This window comes from Prionailurus viverrinus, chromosome E2 (assembly GCF_022837055.1).
Source record: "Prionailurus viverrinus isolate Anna chromosome E2, UM_Priviv_1.0, whole genome shotgun sequence".
NCBI lineage: Eukaryota > Metazoa > Chordata > Mammalia > Carnivora > Felidae > Prionailurus > Prionailurus viverrinus.
The window spans coordinates 54,925,186-54,942,059 of record NC_062575.1 but is presented as its reverse complement, the minus strand read 5'-3'; the positions used below and the strand labels follow the sequence as shown (position 1 = coordinate 54,942,059).

Genomic DNA, 16,874 nt, shown 5'->3' with positions numbered 1-16,874 from the left:
GGGATCCAGCCCTTCATCGATGCCTACCCGCCTTGAGAACTCCTATTCAACTACTAAAACCCAACCCAGACATTTCCTTTTCCGTTCTGCGTCGAATGAAAGGACTGGGGATGACGCTCCCGGGTCAGTGGGGCCCCAGGGCTGTCGGGGGGACAGGGCTGTGTCACCTGCAGGAGCAGCTTGCGGTAGCGGTCGCCCAGCAGCTCTGCGTTGCTCTGCTCCTCCTCGAGTTCCTCTTCCATTTGCCCCAGGCGCCCCTCCAGCTGCCGCTTCTCCTCCAGAATGGCTGCCCTGGGGAGAACGGGAGCGGGGCGGGAGGGGGGAGGTGAGAGGGCAGGAGGGCAGGAGGAGGGCGTCCTGCCCCACAGTACCGTGGGCCACTCACTTGCTAAGGCTGCCGTTGGCCACCTCGTCTGCCATCTCGTCCCGCTCCTGCTGGACCTGCCGCCGGGCACGATCTGAGGCGGCCAGTTCCTGGGAGGACAGAGAGGGGTGGAGGTCAGCAGGAGGGGGGGGGTGCTATCTGGGCACCGGCCTCCCTGCTCCTCACACCTCAAGGTTCCCGGACTTGTTTTTGCTGCACGTGAACATGCCATCCCTGGGCGAGCTTGGAACGAACTTCAATGCACCGGCAGGTGCCTCCTAAAAGCTGTCTCCTGAGGCCCTGACCCTTGTCCACCTCTCCCTTCCCGTCCCCAGGCCCCTCCCCCTCAGCGCGGCCTCAACCTGCTCCCCCTCCGGGTGCCCCCAGGCACCAGGCCTGACCCCCAGGTCCCTTCTTACCTCCCCTGCGCCCTTCTCATCCACAGCCCTGTCCATGTCGACCCTCTATTCTCTCTGCTTTATCTCTTCCCCGCGTCTCCACAGTCCCAGCTCTGGCCTTGTCCTCTCTCCCCAGACTTCCTGCCTCCAACGTCCCCCCTGCAGTCCATCTCCTTAATGGCACCAGCGCAGACCTGGCCGCCTGCTTTGCTCAGAACCCTCTCAGGGCTCCCACGAGCTCCACGAGGCCTAGCCGGTTGGCCCCACCCACCCTCACCGCCCCGCCTCCACCCCAGGGCCACGCGCATCCCGGCTTCACCTCCTGCAGCCGCAGCACCTCCGCCTCCAGCGCCTTGAGGCGCTTCTCACTCTCCCGGTTCTGGGCAAAGATTTCTTCCCGCGAAGTGCGTGACTCCTCCACCTCCCGCCACAGCTCCTTCATCTGGGCCTGGGCGGAACGAAGCGAGTGAGCGGGCGCCGCCTGGTCGTGGCTCTTGCGGGAGCCCCTAACGTCGCCTCGGCCCTGCAGGGGCTCTAAAGTTCCCCGAACAAAACCCTGCAGCCCAGGGCCGCTGCCAGTCCCTGGCTCGCTGTGTGACCAGGGGCCGTCCCCTCCCCTGCTCTGGGGTTTCGGCAACCTCCAGTTTAAAAATGTAACAACTTAGGGGCGCCTGGGTGGCTCAGTCGGTTAAGCCTCCACTCTGGCTCAAGTCATGATCTCTCGGTTTCTGAGTTCGAGCCCCGCGTTGGGCTCCATGCTGACAGCTAGGCGCCTGGAGTCCGTTTCGTCTGTTTCAGATTCTGTGTCTCCCTCTCTCTCTGCCCCTCCTCCGCTCGCGCTCTGCCCCTCGCTCTCTCAAAAATAAAATAGTACCTTAAAAATTTAAGTAAGCCCGAAATGGGTGTTGTATTTGGACTCTGCGGTGATAAGAAGGGTGGCACACACTTCCTGATCGCTTACCATGGGCCAGGCCCTGTTAAACGTACACACTGGCTCCCTTAATCCTACAACTCCAGCTGGTGGGGACTCGTTTCCTGGCCAGTGTACATATGGGGCAACTGAGGCACAGAGAGGTTCAGCAACGTGCCAAGGGTGGTAAGTGGCAGAGTCGGGACTTGAACCCGGGCCATATGGCCCCAGGGTTTACACTTCCAGCCACTTTGCTACCCGACCACACCACAGAGTGAGTAAAGATGCCAGTATAAGAATTCTTTCTTCCATGGCGCTTAAAGAAAAAAAACACAAACTAAACGTCCACCGCCATTAAAAAATAATACAAATAATAACCTACTGTGCAGAGAGGACAGTGAAGACAGCACTGGGCTTGGAACTAGCAGGACAATTCTCATCGCTGTCATTAATATTATTACTTGTTTGACAATAGCAGCTTTTCACTGCAGGCTTTTTCTCTCAGGGAAGACACGGTTGGGCAGGTTTACTTTTGGGGGAGGGATCTTTCTAGCCCAGGGCTGCCCAGTGGGAAGACATACATCGTTTTACCTTGTCTAATGGTCACACTAAAAAGGCAAAAAAGAAGTAGGTAAATTAGGTTGAACACTATATTTTTACATAGCCTCACATATCTAAAATATTATTATTTACTTCAATTTATTTATTTTTTCAATTTATTTTTTATTCTATTTATTTCAATTATTTATTTGTCCCTTATTAATTATTATTATTTTTTTTTAATAATTTTTTTTCAACGTTTTTTATTTTTTTGGGACAGAGAGAGACAGAGCATGAACAGGGGAGGGGCAGAGAGAGAGGGAGACACAGAATCGGAAACAGGCTCCAGGCTCTGAGCCATCAGCCCAGAGCCCGACGCGGGGCTCGAACTCACGGGCCGCGAGATCGTGACCTGGCTGAAGTCGGACGCTTAACCGACTGCGCCACCCAGGCGCCCCTGTCCCTTATTAATTATTATTAAATTTACAAAATTTAATACATTACTAATTTTATTATTTATTTATTTCAACTATTTCAATTATTTTTAATTCAATTTTATTTTATTATTTATTTATTTTTATTTATTTTTTATTTTTTAAATGTTTATTTATTTATTTATTTATTTATTTATTTATTTATTTATTTATTTATTTTGAGAGATAGAGAGAGAGAGGGAGGAAGAGAGAGAGGGGGACACAGGATCCAAAGCAGGCTCCTTGTTGACATCAGAGAGCCTGATGCCCGGCTCAAACTCACCAACTGTGATATCATGACCTGAACTGTGAGATCATGACCTGAGCCAAAGTTGGAGGCTCAACCAAATGAGCCACCCAGGCGCCCCTATTATTTCCATTCATAATCACTATAAAAATTGTGCATATATATATATACATATATATATATATCATAACATATAACATATGACATAACATATATATATGCACAATAACATATATAGCATGTAATTTGGATTTCAGTCCTACCACATCTTAGATGCCCAAGCTGCATGGGGCCGGCACCCACTTTATCGGACACTTAAAAAATGGAGTTTTTAAACATTAGACTTCCCTTTTTTAGAGCAGTATTAGGTTCAGGACAACACTAGGCAGAAGGTACAGAGATTGCCCACACAGCCCCTGGCCCACACACACGCACAGAATCCGGTCATCAGCCTCCCTCGTCTGAGTGGGATGTTACAACTGATGGACGTACACCGACACACCGTTGTCATTAAAAAAAAGAATGAAAAAAAGTTAAGTAATCTCTACTCCCAACGTGGGGCTCGAACTCACGACCCCAAAATCCAGAGTCGCATGTTTTACCTACCGAGCCAGCCAGGCGTCCGCCAAAAAAGAATTAAAAAAACAAAAAACAAACAAAAAAAACCCCCAAACCAACCAGCCATGACTTTCACATTAGGGGAGGAACCCTACGGCATTTCCATGTCAAAAATTAAATAAACTGAAGAAATTGGACCTAAACCCTAAGCATTTTAAGTAAAGGAAATAAAACATATGAAAAGCAGCAAGCCAGCCCTTGGGGCGCGGGTGCTTACAAAGATGCGGCTCGTGGGGGCCCAGGGGGCGGAGCGACAGCGGGCCGGCTCGCAGGTGGCTTCAGCCCCACCCCTACCTGCATCTTGCGAAGCTGCTTCACCGCGTCCTCCTTGCCCTGCGCGGCGGCCGCGTTCTGGGCTTTCAAGTCCTCCAGCTCGACCTCCAGCTTTTTCCGGGCGGCCACGGCCTGGGTGCGCTGCTTGCGCTCCTCGTCCCGCTCCACCTCGGCATCCCTCAGCTGCGGGGAGGCCGGAAGGGGCAGGCTCAGGGGACAGGAGGCCCGGGCTCCCTCTCCGTGCTGGTGACACGGATGTCCACCTGCCGGCCGATGCCCAGGCCTCCAGCGCCATTCCCCCTGCCCTCTGCCTCTCTACAGCCCAGACGGATCCCTCCTCTCCGTCCCCAGGGCCCCAGCTCTGGGCTCATCCCCTCCCCCAGCACCCCCCCCCCCCTCACGCCTTGCCCCTGCTCTGTTCCCATCTCTCCCCTCCAGCCCATCCGGCCCACCTCTAGAGGGTCCTTCTACCCTCAGAGTTGACCTGCCACTCCCACCCCTCCCACGCAACCCTCCACCCCTGACCCCTCCCCCACTCCCACCCCCCACCCCTGGCTCTTCATGCAGCATGAGCCGGCTACAGACCCCCGGAAATCCCTTGACGGGTTGAGTCCTGAATGAACGGCGCAGACCACAGGAAGAGGGGATGAGTAAATGAATGAGGGAGGAAGGTCGTGGGTGAAGGGGTGTAGCAGGTCCATGAGTACATGGGCAGGCTCAGGGAGGGGGGTGCTGGGGAGAGGAAGTTGCCGGAAATGGAGCAGTTTGGCAGATGGTGGAGAGGAGGTGGATTGGTGGGGAGGCTGTGTGTGGGTGGGGGGCCTGTGCAGACGGGGTGGTAGGTGGCTGGGTGAATGGTTTGGGGGTTGACGTCCCAACGGGTATATCCGTCCGTCACTGGGACGTATGTGTGGGTTGGTGGGTTATTGTGGGTGAATGCGCTGGGGAGCAGGAGGGTCCCGGGAGGAATGACCGAGCGACAGGTAGCTGAGTGTGACTTTCGGCCCCTCTTGCCTGCGGGCACCAGGCAGCCTCCAGCCCCAGCCTGACCGCTTGTACCTGCTTGGCCAGCTGCCGCCGCCTCTCCTCGCCAACCTCGTCACGGCCCTGCAGGTCACGTTCGTGCTGGGCCTTGAGAGCCTGCACGGTCACTTCCAGGCGCAGCTTGGCGTCCTCGGCCGCCGTCAGTTCATCCTCCAGCTCCGTCACCTGCGTTCGCAGGTCGCTGACTGTCTGTTCTGCCACCCGGCGGGCTCGCTCCATCTCATGCACCTGGTGGGGACGGGAGGGTGAGCTCTGGGCACCTGTGGCACCAGGGAAGGGGAGGCCAGGACGCTAGATCTAGCCCAGGGCAGAGTGAGGGAAGCTTCGACGGATAAGGGGGAGACAGTGGGTCCAAGTGCACTTCTCAGTTTGCTCGTTCACTCACCATCTCCCTGACACCTAGCTCAGGATGTGCCTCAATCTGAATCGTCCTAAAACATTTCATGAATAACCTGATTGCAAGCTGTGTTATCTGAAGCCCGTGAGAGTCCAGTTCAAGTGTGTGTTAGGTCGGCTCTCACTCACAGTGGTTTATTTCCTCACGGGTTTTGTGATTTTGCATCGTGAGCTCACTTCACTCGGGCTTCGTCTTCGGGGATCCTGTGCGGTCACGGGTTGAAGGCATGTAGCTCCGGAGGGAAGTGTTCATTTATGCCAGACTCCCAGGAGACCACCATCCCGTCTACTGAGATGTTTTTCTCAGCTTGGGCGGGGTGGGGGGGAGGGGTGTGTGTATGTGTGTGTGGGGGTGGTGAGGTTCCCAGAGCTTCTGGCGAGTTGAAAATTCAAATCCCAAACACCCTGTGAGGGCAGATCCGGGCTTATGAATTCTCAGATCCTCCCCCACTCCCACCCCCGCCCCATCCCTCTCTTTTAACTGTCACCGCCTCAGAGAAGCGTCCCTTGACCTGTCAGGGCCTGTTATCCACACTCCTGGCCCCGAGCCCTTCCTCGACTCAGCCTTAGTCACAACGGTCTTTTAACATGAGCTGATGTCTCTTTTTGTGCAACGCTCGCCCCCACACTGGACTGTGAACTCCACAGGACAGGGACAATATCTGCATGTCCCCACTGCCCAATGACCCGCTTGGAAATTCTCAACAGTGACCGGGTCTCCTTCCTTGGAAGAGGCCAGCTGGTTTCCCCTCCTACTAAGCACCTGCCAATCAGCTTTGCTTGCTGGAAGGAATTAAACTTTCTCCTGTCAACACCCTATTTCCCACAAAGTAGGCATCTGGAGGCGCCACAAATAACTTGACAGTTTTCCGGAAGTAGAGACCTTAGTAGTTCCAGTAGGAGCTGGAGTTTTGGCTCTAGTCTCCCTGGGGCTACAGGCCAAGGGTAGGTCGCGGGGTGAGGGGTTCTCCCCAGGCCTGGTGGTTCTCTCCAGATCATCCCTGGAGCGTGTGGAGAAGATAAAGCCTTTATCTGATGTGCCCACGAGAGGACGTTGTTTGGCAATAAGGAAGGACGTCGGGAGCGCCTGGGTCCAGCCTCACTGAAGTGCATATTCTGTCCGGTGCCTCCCATCAGCAGTCATGGTGGCTGGTGTCCCTGGACCTGGCCTTGAGGCCACTCCATAAAAATATTTATTTATGTATTTAATTAAAAAAATGTTTTATTTACTTGGTTTATTTTTTCAGGGAGAGAGCATGAGTGGGAGAGGGGCGGGGGGCGGAGAGCAGGGGATCTGAAGCGCGTTCTGCACTGATGGCAGACAGCCCGATGCGGGGCTTGAACTCGCGATCCGTGAGATCACGCCCTGAGCCGAAGTCAGACACTCAACGGACTGAGCCACCCAGGTGCCCATCGGTGAATACATTTACTGGGCAAACTTAAGGAAGGATGGGGTGAGGGGCGTGGCGGAGTTTTCGGAAGGCTGGGACACTGGCTGGGTGAGCGGGGACTGGGGGACAGGCGTAGGGGACTCCTCACTGGCCTGTGAGCCAGGGAAGAAGACAGAGGCCTGGGGAGGGTGGGGAGCCTGTATGTGCTCAGTGGGGGGCAGGGTGGCTTCCTTACTTCCTGCGTGTATGTACCAACACAGGTGTCTGGTGGAAGATTCCCCTCACACTCTGTGTATTTTTTGCGGGGGTGTGGGGGGGGGGGGTAGAGAGCACAAGTGAGCGAGGGGCAGGAGCTCACCCGATATGGGACTCGAACTCACAAACTGTGAGATCAGGCCCTGAGCCGAAGCGGACGCCTAATGACTGAGCCACCAGGGCGCCCTCAGCGTGTGTTCCGTGAGCGCCTGTTTGGGGATCGGCTCTCCTCCCACTCTGCGCTGGGCATGAACACGTGACTCTGACGGCTGGTTCTCCCCATGTCCCACGCGTGAGAGCACACACGTGTGTGTGCGTCTCCCAACGTGAGGTGTGCGTGCGCCGCCCACGTGTGTCTTGGGGAGCGGGCCCCCCTGGCTCCCCCCCAACTCACGTTCTTGCCAACGTCATCCTTGCTGCTGAGCAGGGCCTCCATCTCCGCCCGCAGGGCCCGGTTCTGCCGCTCCAGCTCCTCCCTCGCCTCCTGCTCCTCCTCCAGGGCCCGGGTCAGGGACAGGGTCCGAGCCTCGCGCTCCCGGCCCTCTGCCTCGACCCGCTCACGCTCCTCCACCGCCCGCAGTACGGCCGCCTTCTCCTCTGCCAGGAGCTTCCGGGTGGAGGGAGATGGGGTGGAGGAAATAGATTAGCTGAAAGGAGTGTACAAGTGGACGGGGAGGAGGGAGCAGCCAGGGCCAGAGAGAAAGAGAGACAGACGGACAGACAGAGGCAGAGACACAAGAGGGAGGTAGAGGGATTAAAGTTGCAGCTGTGCCCAGCTCCTGAGTGGATCAAACTGACGAGCCCCTCACTCTAGAAACCCACCAGACAAAAGGGTGTTTCTTCCTCCTGGGGTGGTCGTAACAGAGAGCAGGTACGTCATTTTTTACAATGTACTTCAGCCTTTGCTGTTTTTTGTTTTTTGTTTTGTTTTGTTTTAAGACACAGAAATTAGCAACAAGAAAAATCGCAAGATCTGCCAAAAGGGAAGAGAACAGGGCTCAGAGTCAAGGGAAAAATCAGTCTGTGGAAACAGACCAACGGATGACCTCCACCCTGGGATCATCACACGAGGACTTTAACTACATTTAGTAAATGTCAGGACCGGATGGACACAGTGTGTACAGACCCACAGCTTTTTCAGGAGGGATTTGAAAGTAAAACAGACCCAATTAGAAGGGCCAGGACTGAAAAATATCATATCTGAAATCAGCAAGTCATTGGAGGAAACTAAGAGCAGACTGGACACATCAGAAGAACCAGTAAACTTGAAAACAGGTCGATCTAGGGGCACCTGGGTGGCTCAGCTGGTTAAGCATCTGACCTTGGCTCAGGTCACGATCTCATGGCCGGTGAGTTCGAGCCCCGAATCAGGCTCTCTGCTGTCAGCACAGAGCCCACTTCAGATCATCTGTCCCCCCGCCCCCCGCCCCTTCCCTGCTCTTTCTTTCTCTCACTCTCAAAAATAAATAAGCATTAAAAAAAAAAAAAAAAAAAACCAGGTTAATAGAAATGACCTTGATAGAGAAAAAAAGAAAAAGCAAAAAAGATCATAAACAAATTAACCGGGCTTTAATGACCTGTGTGGGAGCGTCAAGCAGTCGAGTGCACTGGTATGTTGAGTCCCGCAGGAAGAGGAAAAAAAAGGAAAGGAAGAAGTGAAACTGTCTTCATTCATAGAAAATACAGTCACCAATGTAGAAAACCCAATGGAACCTATAAAAAAAAAATCTACTCTCCCTCATATGTGAGTTCAGCGAATAAATTGTAGGATTGCAAGATCAATATATCAAAATCTATTGTATCTGTATGCACTGGCAATCAGAAACTGAAATAAAAACGGAACCACTGAAGATAGCATCAACAATACAAAATGCTTGGAAATAAATCCAACAAAAGATGTAAAAGATGAACACAGAAAACATCCCTGAAGGAAAGGAAACCTAAACAAATGGACACATGGACCACGTTCCTGGGCCAGAAAACTCAGCGTTATTAGGATGTCAGTTCTTCCCAGATCCATCTATAGATTGAACACACTCCCAAACCAGGAGGATTTTTCTTCTGTGTGTAGAAACTGACACACAGGGGCGCCTGGGTGGCGCAGTCGGTTAAGCGTCCGACTTCAGCCAGGTCAAGATCTCGCGGTCCGTGAGTTCGAGCCCCGCGTCGGGCTCTGGGCTGATGGCTCAGAGCCTGGAGCCTGTTTCCGAGTCTGTGTCTCCCTCTCTCTCTGCCCCTCCCCCGTTCATGCTCTGTCTCTCTCTGTCCCAAAAATAAATAAACGTTGAAAAAAAAAAAAAAAAAAAAAAAGAAACTGACACACAGATTCTAAAATACATGTGGAAATGTGAAGGACCTAGAAGAAATAAAACAACTTTGAAAAAGAAGAAAAGATTGGAAGGGCGCCTGGGTGGCTCAGTCAGTTAAGTGTCCGGATTCGGCTCAGGTCATGATCTTGCGGTTCGTGAGTTCAAGCCCCAAGTCAGGCTGTATGCTGACAGCTCAGAGCCTGGAGCCTGCTTCAGATTCTGGGTGGGTGTCTCTCTCTCTGTCCCTCCCCCAATTACGCTCTGTCTCTGACTCTGTCTCTCTCCAAAATAAATAAACATTAACAAAATTTTTTTAAAAAACAGAGAGCTGACACTACCTGATTTTTAATATATACATAAAAACAAGTCATAAAGAGAGTCTTTTCAGGGGGCTCCTGGGTGGCTCAGTCAGTTGAGCGTCTGACTTTGGCTCAGGTCATGATCTCACAGCTCGTGAGTTCGAGCCCCACGTCGGGCTCTGTGCTGACAGCTCAGAGCCTGGAGCCTGCTTCGGATTCTGTGTCTCCCTCTCTCTCTGCCCCTAACCCACTTACATTCTGTCTCTGTCTCTCTCAAAAATAAATAGACATTTTAAAAAAAATGTTTTTTTAAAAAAGCCTTTTCATCAAATAATGCTCGAACAATTTGATAGCCATGTATAAAAAATTAGTCTGGAGCCATGACAGCACCATATAAACAAATTAACTCAATCTGGATCAGAGACCTACATATAAAACCAAAAAGGAGAAAACCTCGGGAAAAAAATACAGGCAACCTCTGTGACCTTGGGTCATGCAATATTTCCTCAGACACAATATTAAAAAGCATGGTCCACAAATGACAAGTTAATAGATTGGACTTCATCAAAATTCCAAACGGTTACTCTTTGAAAAACTCTTTGAAAGCAAAAAGATAAGCCACAGATTGGATGAAAATAGTTGCAAAACAATATATCTGGTAAAGAACTTGGATTCACCATACATAAAGAACTTTCACAATTCAATAAGAAAAGAAACAATGCCCCCCCAAAACAAAAGAAACAACCCAACAAAAAAAAAATGGGCAAAAGATTCGAACAGACACTTCACCAAAGAGTTTGCATGCCAAAAAAGCACATGAAAGATATCCAATGTTGGTGCTCATTAGGGAATCATGAATTCACACCATTACATCCTATTAGAAAGATTAAGTGTTTTTTTTTAATATTATTATTGTTATTTTATTTTTATTTTTCAGAGAGGGTGTGAGCAGTGGAGAGGGGCAGAGGGGCAGAGGGAGAGAAAGAAAATCTTAAGCAGGCTTCACAGTGCAGAGCCTAGTGTGGGGCTCAATCCCATGACCCCAAGATCATGACCCGAGCTGAAATCAAGAGTCGGACTGAGCCACCCAGGCACTCCAAGAAAGACTCCAAGAAAGACTAAGGTTTTATTCGTAATAGTCAAAAGCTAGAAACATCTTAAATGTTCATCAATAGGTTAATGGTTTTCAAAATGTGGTTTATGCAGGAATAATACTCAGCAGTAAAAAAAAAAAAAAGGAAAAATTATTATTAAAAAAAATTGGAGGGTGGGGTGCCTGGGTGGCTCAGTCAGTTAAACATTTGACTCTTGGTTTCATTTCAGATCATGATCTCATGACCCGTAAGTTGGAGCGCCGCATCAGGCTCTGGGCTAGCAGCACAGAGCCTGCTTGAGATTCTCTGTCTCCCTTTCTCTCTGCCCTTCCCCTGCCTGTTCTCTCTCTCTGTCTCTGTCTCTCTCTCAAAAATAAATAAACATTTAAGAAAATCTTTAAAAAATGTTTTTAAATTAATAATCTCTATGCCCAACGTGGGGCTTGAACTCTCCACCCGGAGATCAAGAGTCACATGCTCCCCCAACTGAACCAGCCAGGTACCCTGAGGAATGAAATATTAATCCATGCCAAAACATGGATAAATCTCAAAATAATTCTGAGTGAAAGAAGCCAATCAAAAAAAAAGATTTATATGAAAAGATTTTATATAAAATTCTAGGAGAAACAAGAAAATAGACCCTGGATAATCAATGGTACAGTATTTTTTTTTTTTAACGTTTTATTTATTTTTGAAAGAGAGAGAGACAGAGTGTGAGCAGGGGAGGGACAGAGAGACACACACACAGAATCTGAAGCAGGCTCCAGGTTCTGAGCTGTCAGCACAGAGCCGGATGCAGGGCTCAAACTCACGAACAGGGAGATCATGACCTGAGCCAAAGTCAGACACTTAAGTGACTGAGCCACCCAGGCGCCCCTCAATGGTAAAGTATTAAGCAGTCAAAAATAGATGCTTTTGGAGTCTGAGAAGAAGAGGAAAGAGAGAGAACGGGGCAGAAAAATATTAAAGAAATAACGGCCGAAAATTCCACACTTCACAAAAACACAAACCCACAGCCGAAGCTGAATAAATACAAAAACCCACAGCCGGATATATCATAGCCAAAGTAAGAATCAAAGATAAAGAGAAGAAAATTAAACCAGCTAGAAAAACATCATATTCCCTACAAAGACACAGGATTTAAAAAAAAAAAAAAAAAATTTGCTAACTTTTCATCTGAAACAATGGAAGCCACAGATAATGGAATGACCTCTTCAGAGTGCTGAAAGAATAAACCATTTACCTCGAATTCAAGAGCCCGTGAAATAAATATCTTGCAAAAACGAAGTTTTGTAAAAGAATGAAGCACATTTTCTAGATGAAGCACAGAGAGGTGGGGCAATGTGCAGAAGCTACACAGCCAGAAGGGGCCGAGCTGGGGTGGGAACCTCAGGGGTGCCTGACCTTAATGCCCCGGGCTTCTGTGATTTTCATTTCACTCTCAGAGTGTCAGATGCTTAATATGATCCCCAGCTAGATGGGCAAACTGAGGCCAAAATGAGGGTACACAGGGAGTCAGGAGGAGAAGCAAGATGGGTTATTTTATTTATTCCTCGTACGTACCCTCCGGTGCACCTTCAGGATATCCTGGCGAATAAAAGTGGGTACTACCAACAATTATTTTGGGACAAGAGACAAATCTGGATGGATGGGAGCCCTATTTTCCAGAGACTTAGAAGGAAGAAGCATCCTGGGGAGCCTGGGTGGCTCAGTCGGTTGAGCCTCGGACCTCGCCTCAGGTCATGATCTCGCAATTCACGAGTTCAAGCCCCAAGTCGGGTTCTGTGCTGACAGCTCGGAGCCTGGGGCTTGCTGGGGATTCTGTGTCTCCCTATCTCTGCCCCCCACCCCCCAGCCTTGCTCGTGCAGTCTCTCTCAAAAATAAATAAACATTTTTTTTTAATTAAAAAAAAAAGAAGAAAGAAGCATCCTGCCTGAGCACCCCACCCCTCCCCGAGTTCACAGCTGAGCTGTGACAGCGCGTATTCCCAGTTCCACGCAATGACCATGACCGTGGAAGCGTGAAAGAGCATCCGGACTCCCCACCGGGCAACCTGCGGTGCCCCACCTGGTCGAACTTGCGCTGCTTCTTCTCCAGCGTGCTCACGAGCTGCCGCTGTTGTTCCAGGTCCACGGTGGCGTCGTCCAGTTCCTGCTGCAGCCGGCGACGGCCCCGCTCCAGCCGCTCCGCCGCCTCCGTCTTTTCCGCCAGGCGCTGGGTCAGGGCCTCGGCCTCCCGCGCCGCCCGCCGCCGGGCCTCCTCGCCGGCCTCCAGCGCCCCCGCTTCCTCCTCCTGGCGGCGCCGCCACTCCGAGAGCTGCGGGGAGGGGGCGGGGGGGGGAAGGAGGAGTGGGTGACAGTCATGGCTGCCACCGAGGTAGTGCCCCATTCCCCGGACGAGGAGACTGAGGCCTGAAGAGGGAAAAGACTCCCCGCCCTGGGCTCTTCTGCCTTGGAGGAGGGTTGAGGTGGTGAGTTCTGTGAACCTCAGCTTCTCTAGGGGATTAAAATTACTCCCACGGGGACCCAGAAGATGAATCAGACTTGGATTCTGCCCTGGGGAACCCCCACTCTGATGGGGGAGACTGAGCGTCAGGGTCAGGGTGGTGGAGGCTACGGTAGAACAGGCATGGGAGTCCACAGGAGGCATTTAGAATTTGCTTAGAACATTCCAGAGAGACTTCCTGGAGGCAGGGGCATCTGAGATGGGTCCCGAAGTATGCAGAGGAGTATGCCAGTTGAAGGATAGTTACAGGCACGCATTCATCCCTCATTCATTCAACGGGCCTGTCTCCAGGCCTCCCATACGTCAGGCTCCCACATGTTGGCCTATGCTGAAGAGCGAGATCGAATTCCCATAGGGTCCCCCTTTCAAGGAGCACGCGGAACCCATGGGCAGAGAAAGTTGCAGCCGGAGGTGACTGGAATGGGGACGAGGAGGAAAAAGGGCACGGGAGCTCCGAGTGGGGGCGGTGAGGGACTTCCCGCCACAGGAGAGGCTGCCGTTAAGCCCTGAAGAGTGAAAAGGGTTTGTCGTGTGAGATGGGGAAGCAGGTGAGACGTGAACCCAGAAAACGCGGGGTTGAGGGGCGCGGGCTGTATCCCAGGGGCGCTGTCATCAGGGCAGAAGCAGGGGGCAGCTCTGTGGCAGAAAGACCGCGTGGAGGATGTGCTGGAAGGGGAGAAACTGGAGGCGGGGAGGCCTGCAGGGAGGCTCAGATGAGGATCCAGGTGTCAGAGGACGAGGCCCGAGCAGGGCCAGGGCTGTGCGGACACAGAGCAGGGGTGAGATGGAGTCGGATGGGCTCTGCACCGACACTTTGAGGGCTGCGGGAGGGTCAGGGACGAGGAGGGGGGCCGCCGGGGGTGTGGCAGCCCCCCCCCCAGGTCTCCCTCCGGGACTCTCACCTGGGCCTGGGCGGTCTGCAGCTCCCGGCCCGCCCGCTCCCTGGCGACGGCTTCCTCGTCCAGCTGCTCCCGCAGCCCCGCCACCTCGGCCTCCAGGCCTCGCACCCGGGACCCCAAGGCCAGCTTCGCCCTGGTCTCCTCTTGCAGCAGCTCCTGCACACGGAGGGCAGAGCGGAGGTCAGGTGAGGGCGGCGGTGGGGAGGCGTCGGGGGCTGGGCGTGGGGGCGGGGGGGGGGGGGGGGGCTGGCTCACCTGGGCATCGTGAAGCTGGGCCTCCGTGCTGCTCAGCTCCTTGCTCAGCCGGATGGCTCTGGACTCGGCCTCACTCAGGGCCCCAGACACGTTCTCCAGTTCAGCCTGCGGGGAAGGGGCACCTTCCAGTGGCGGCTTCCAGCCGGTGGCCCCAGCCGCTCCTCGCCCTCACATCCCTGCCACCCTGGGCTGGTGGGGACGTCAAGTGGGGCAGCTGCTGTGGAAAACAGCCTGGCGGCTCCTCAAACGGCTACACGACAATTCCACTCCTAGACATGTGCCCACGAGAACGGGAAATGTAGTTCTCTGCAAAACCGCGTAGGGAATGTTCTGGGCGGCACCAATCGCCGTGGCCCGAAACGTGGACACAACCCAAATGGCCACTGGCTGAAGCACAGGGGAACGAAATGGAGCGTCTCCGTACGATGGAAGGAACGAAGTACAAAGGAACAAAGCGCTGATAACGCGCTACGGCACGGGTGAACCTTGAGAGCATTACGCTGGGTGAAAGACGCCAGACCCCAAAGGACAAACATCGTATGATTCCACCGATACGAAACGCCCAGGGCAGGGAATTTAAAGAGACAGAAAGGGGAACAGGGTTGTGTTTGGCGGCGGGGGGGGGGGGGGGGGGGGGGAGGTGGGGGAAACTGGGGGATGGTAGCTGCAGAATATAGTATTCCTTTTGGAGGGTGATGAAAAACCTGGCTGGCTCAGTCCGTGGAGCACGCGACTCGATCTTGGGGTTGTGAGTTCAAGTCCCACGCTGGGTGTAGAGATTACTTAAAAAAATATTCGGGGGGGGCGCCTGGGTGGCTCAGTCGGTTGAGCGTCCGACTTCGGCTCAGGTCACGATCTCGCGGTCCGTGAGTTCGAGCCCTGCGTCGGGCTCTGGGCTGATGGCTCAGAGCCTGGTGCCTGCTTCCGATTCTGTGTCTCCCTCTCCCTCTGCCCCTCCCCCGTTCATGCTCTGTCTCTGTCTCAAAAATAAATAAATGTTAAAAAAAAATTAAAAAAAAATATTCGGGGTGCCTGGGTGGCTCAGATTGTGTTATGGCCAATGGAATACAAGCAGAGTGATGGCTGTACATTTTGTCACTTCCTCTCTTTCCCGCTTCCTAAGCAGGATCCCAGATGTGCCCATAACCCAGATCCGACTCTGAAGACGACAATGCTCTCAGGGGTCATCAAATCGACAAACTAAGGAACTGGGATCTGGGCTGACCTCGTGGAGCATAGTATCCTGCTGGCCTCCACTGCCCGCCCTGAGTCTCCTTCTCGAGAGGGAAAGACACATGCCTTTTACTTAAGCTGATAGATTCCGGGGTGCCTTTGTCATAGCAGCTTAATTTTTTACCCTAACCCCAACGCACTACTTTTAACTTGGACACTAAAAACTGTAATGATGTTTTCCCCTGGAGGAGTTGGACAATTACAATTCGCTCTTCCCTTCGTTCTTTGCTTCTTTGTATATTCTCAGTACCGCAAAAGCATCGGTCATTTAGTTAAAAAGCATAGTAAGATTAAAATTTAAAAGTCCGCATTTCTTGGGGCGCCTGAGTGGCTCCGCCGGTTGAGTGTCCGACTTCAGCTCAGGTCGTGATCTCGCAGTTCATGGGTTCGAGCCCCGCGTCCATCGGGCTCTCTGCTGACAGCTCGGAGCCTGGAGCCTGTTTCAGATTCTGTGTCTCCCTCTCTCTCTTTCCCTCCCCCGCTTGTGCTCCATCTCTCTCTCTCAAAAATAAGTAAACATTTTTTAAAAGGGCTGCATTTCTTTGAACAGTCACAGTGTGATATTGTCCCCACACAGTTCCACGCGTTCACACTGGGCTTTTCCAATCAGAATACGGATTGTTTACGGCTTCTAGGAGGGTGGGAGTCATGGTAGGGTTAAGAGGTACCGGCTCAGGCATGCCTGGGTTTGACTTTAGGCTCTGGGGGGGGGGGTCTTGGACAATCAGCTTCACCTCCCTGGGCCTCGGTTTCCTTGTGTGTAAACTGGGAACCACATTAGCACTTCCTTCAAAGGAGAAGTCGGGAAGATTTGGTGAAATGCACAGGATATTCGGTACAGAGTATTTGCTCACCAAACACTACCTACTCATGCGTGACTGTGTTGGAGGAATTGGAAGGGACGACAGGGCTGCCGTGGAGCAAACTGAAGCCCAGAGAGGTGGCCCGGCTGCCCCGCTCCTCACCTGGGCTCGCTGCAGCTTCTCTGTAGCCTCTGCTCGCGCCCGCTCCCCGTCGCCGGCCCGGCCCTGCACCTCCTGCAGCTGGGACTCCAGGCGGCGCCTCCGCTGCTCGCCCTCCTGACGCGAGGTCTGCAGGCTGCTCAGCTCCGCCCGTAGCTCAGACACCTCGGCCTCCAGGGCCATCCGGGTCTTCTCCCACGTACCTTTGCTCTGGCAAGGGAGAGAGACCGGCAAAGATTTATGCTTCCTCCCTCCACCGGGCAAACTCCTGCTTCAGGGTCTTGGCGCTAGCTGATCCCTCTGCCTGGAACGCCTCACTGGTCCTTAAATCCCCAAACACCTTCCTGCCCCAGGGTCTTTGCACTGGCTGTTCCGGCGGCCTGGAACATGCTTCCCTGTGGCGCCGGA

General features: G+C 52.8%; 1 protein-coding gene across 1 annotated transcript in view; it reads right to left on the bottom strand.

Moving 5' to 3' along the window:
• The window catches only part of MYH14 (myosin heavy chain 14), a 91,274-nt gene that overhangs the window by 11,929 nt on the left and 62,471 nt on the right, over positions 1 to 16,874 (bottom strand). The window contains exons 29-38 of the mRNA XM_047837341.1: positions 16,470 to 16,676; positions 14,272 to 14,376; positions 14,020 to 14,172; positions 12,680 to 12,928; positions 7,304 to 7,516; positions 4,883 to 5,095; positions 3,845 to 4,006; positions 1,082 to 1,210; positions 386 to 474; positions 168 to 291 (exon numbers count right to left, since the gene is read on the bottom strand). Coding sequence (XP_047693297.1) covers positions 168 to 291; positions 386 to 474; positions 1,082 to 1,210; positions 3,845 to 4,006; positions 4,883 to 5,095; positions 7,304 to 7,516; positions 12,680 to 12,928; positions 14,020 to 14,172; positions 14,272 to 14,376; positions 16,470 to 16,676 — 1,644 coding nt within the window. The remainder of the gene's footprint in view (positions 1 to 167; positions 292 to 385; positions 475 to 1,081; positions 1,211 to 3,844; positions 4,007 to 4,882; positions 5,096 to 7,303; positions 7,517 to 12,679; positions 12,929 to 14,019; positions 14,173 to 14,271; positions 14,377 to 16,469; positions 16,677 to 16,874) is intronic.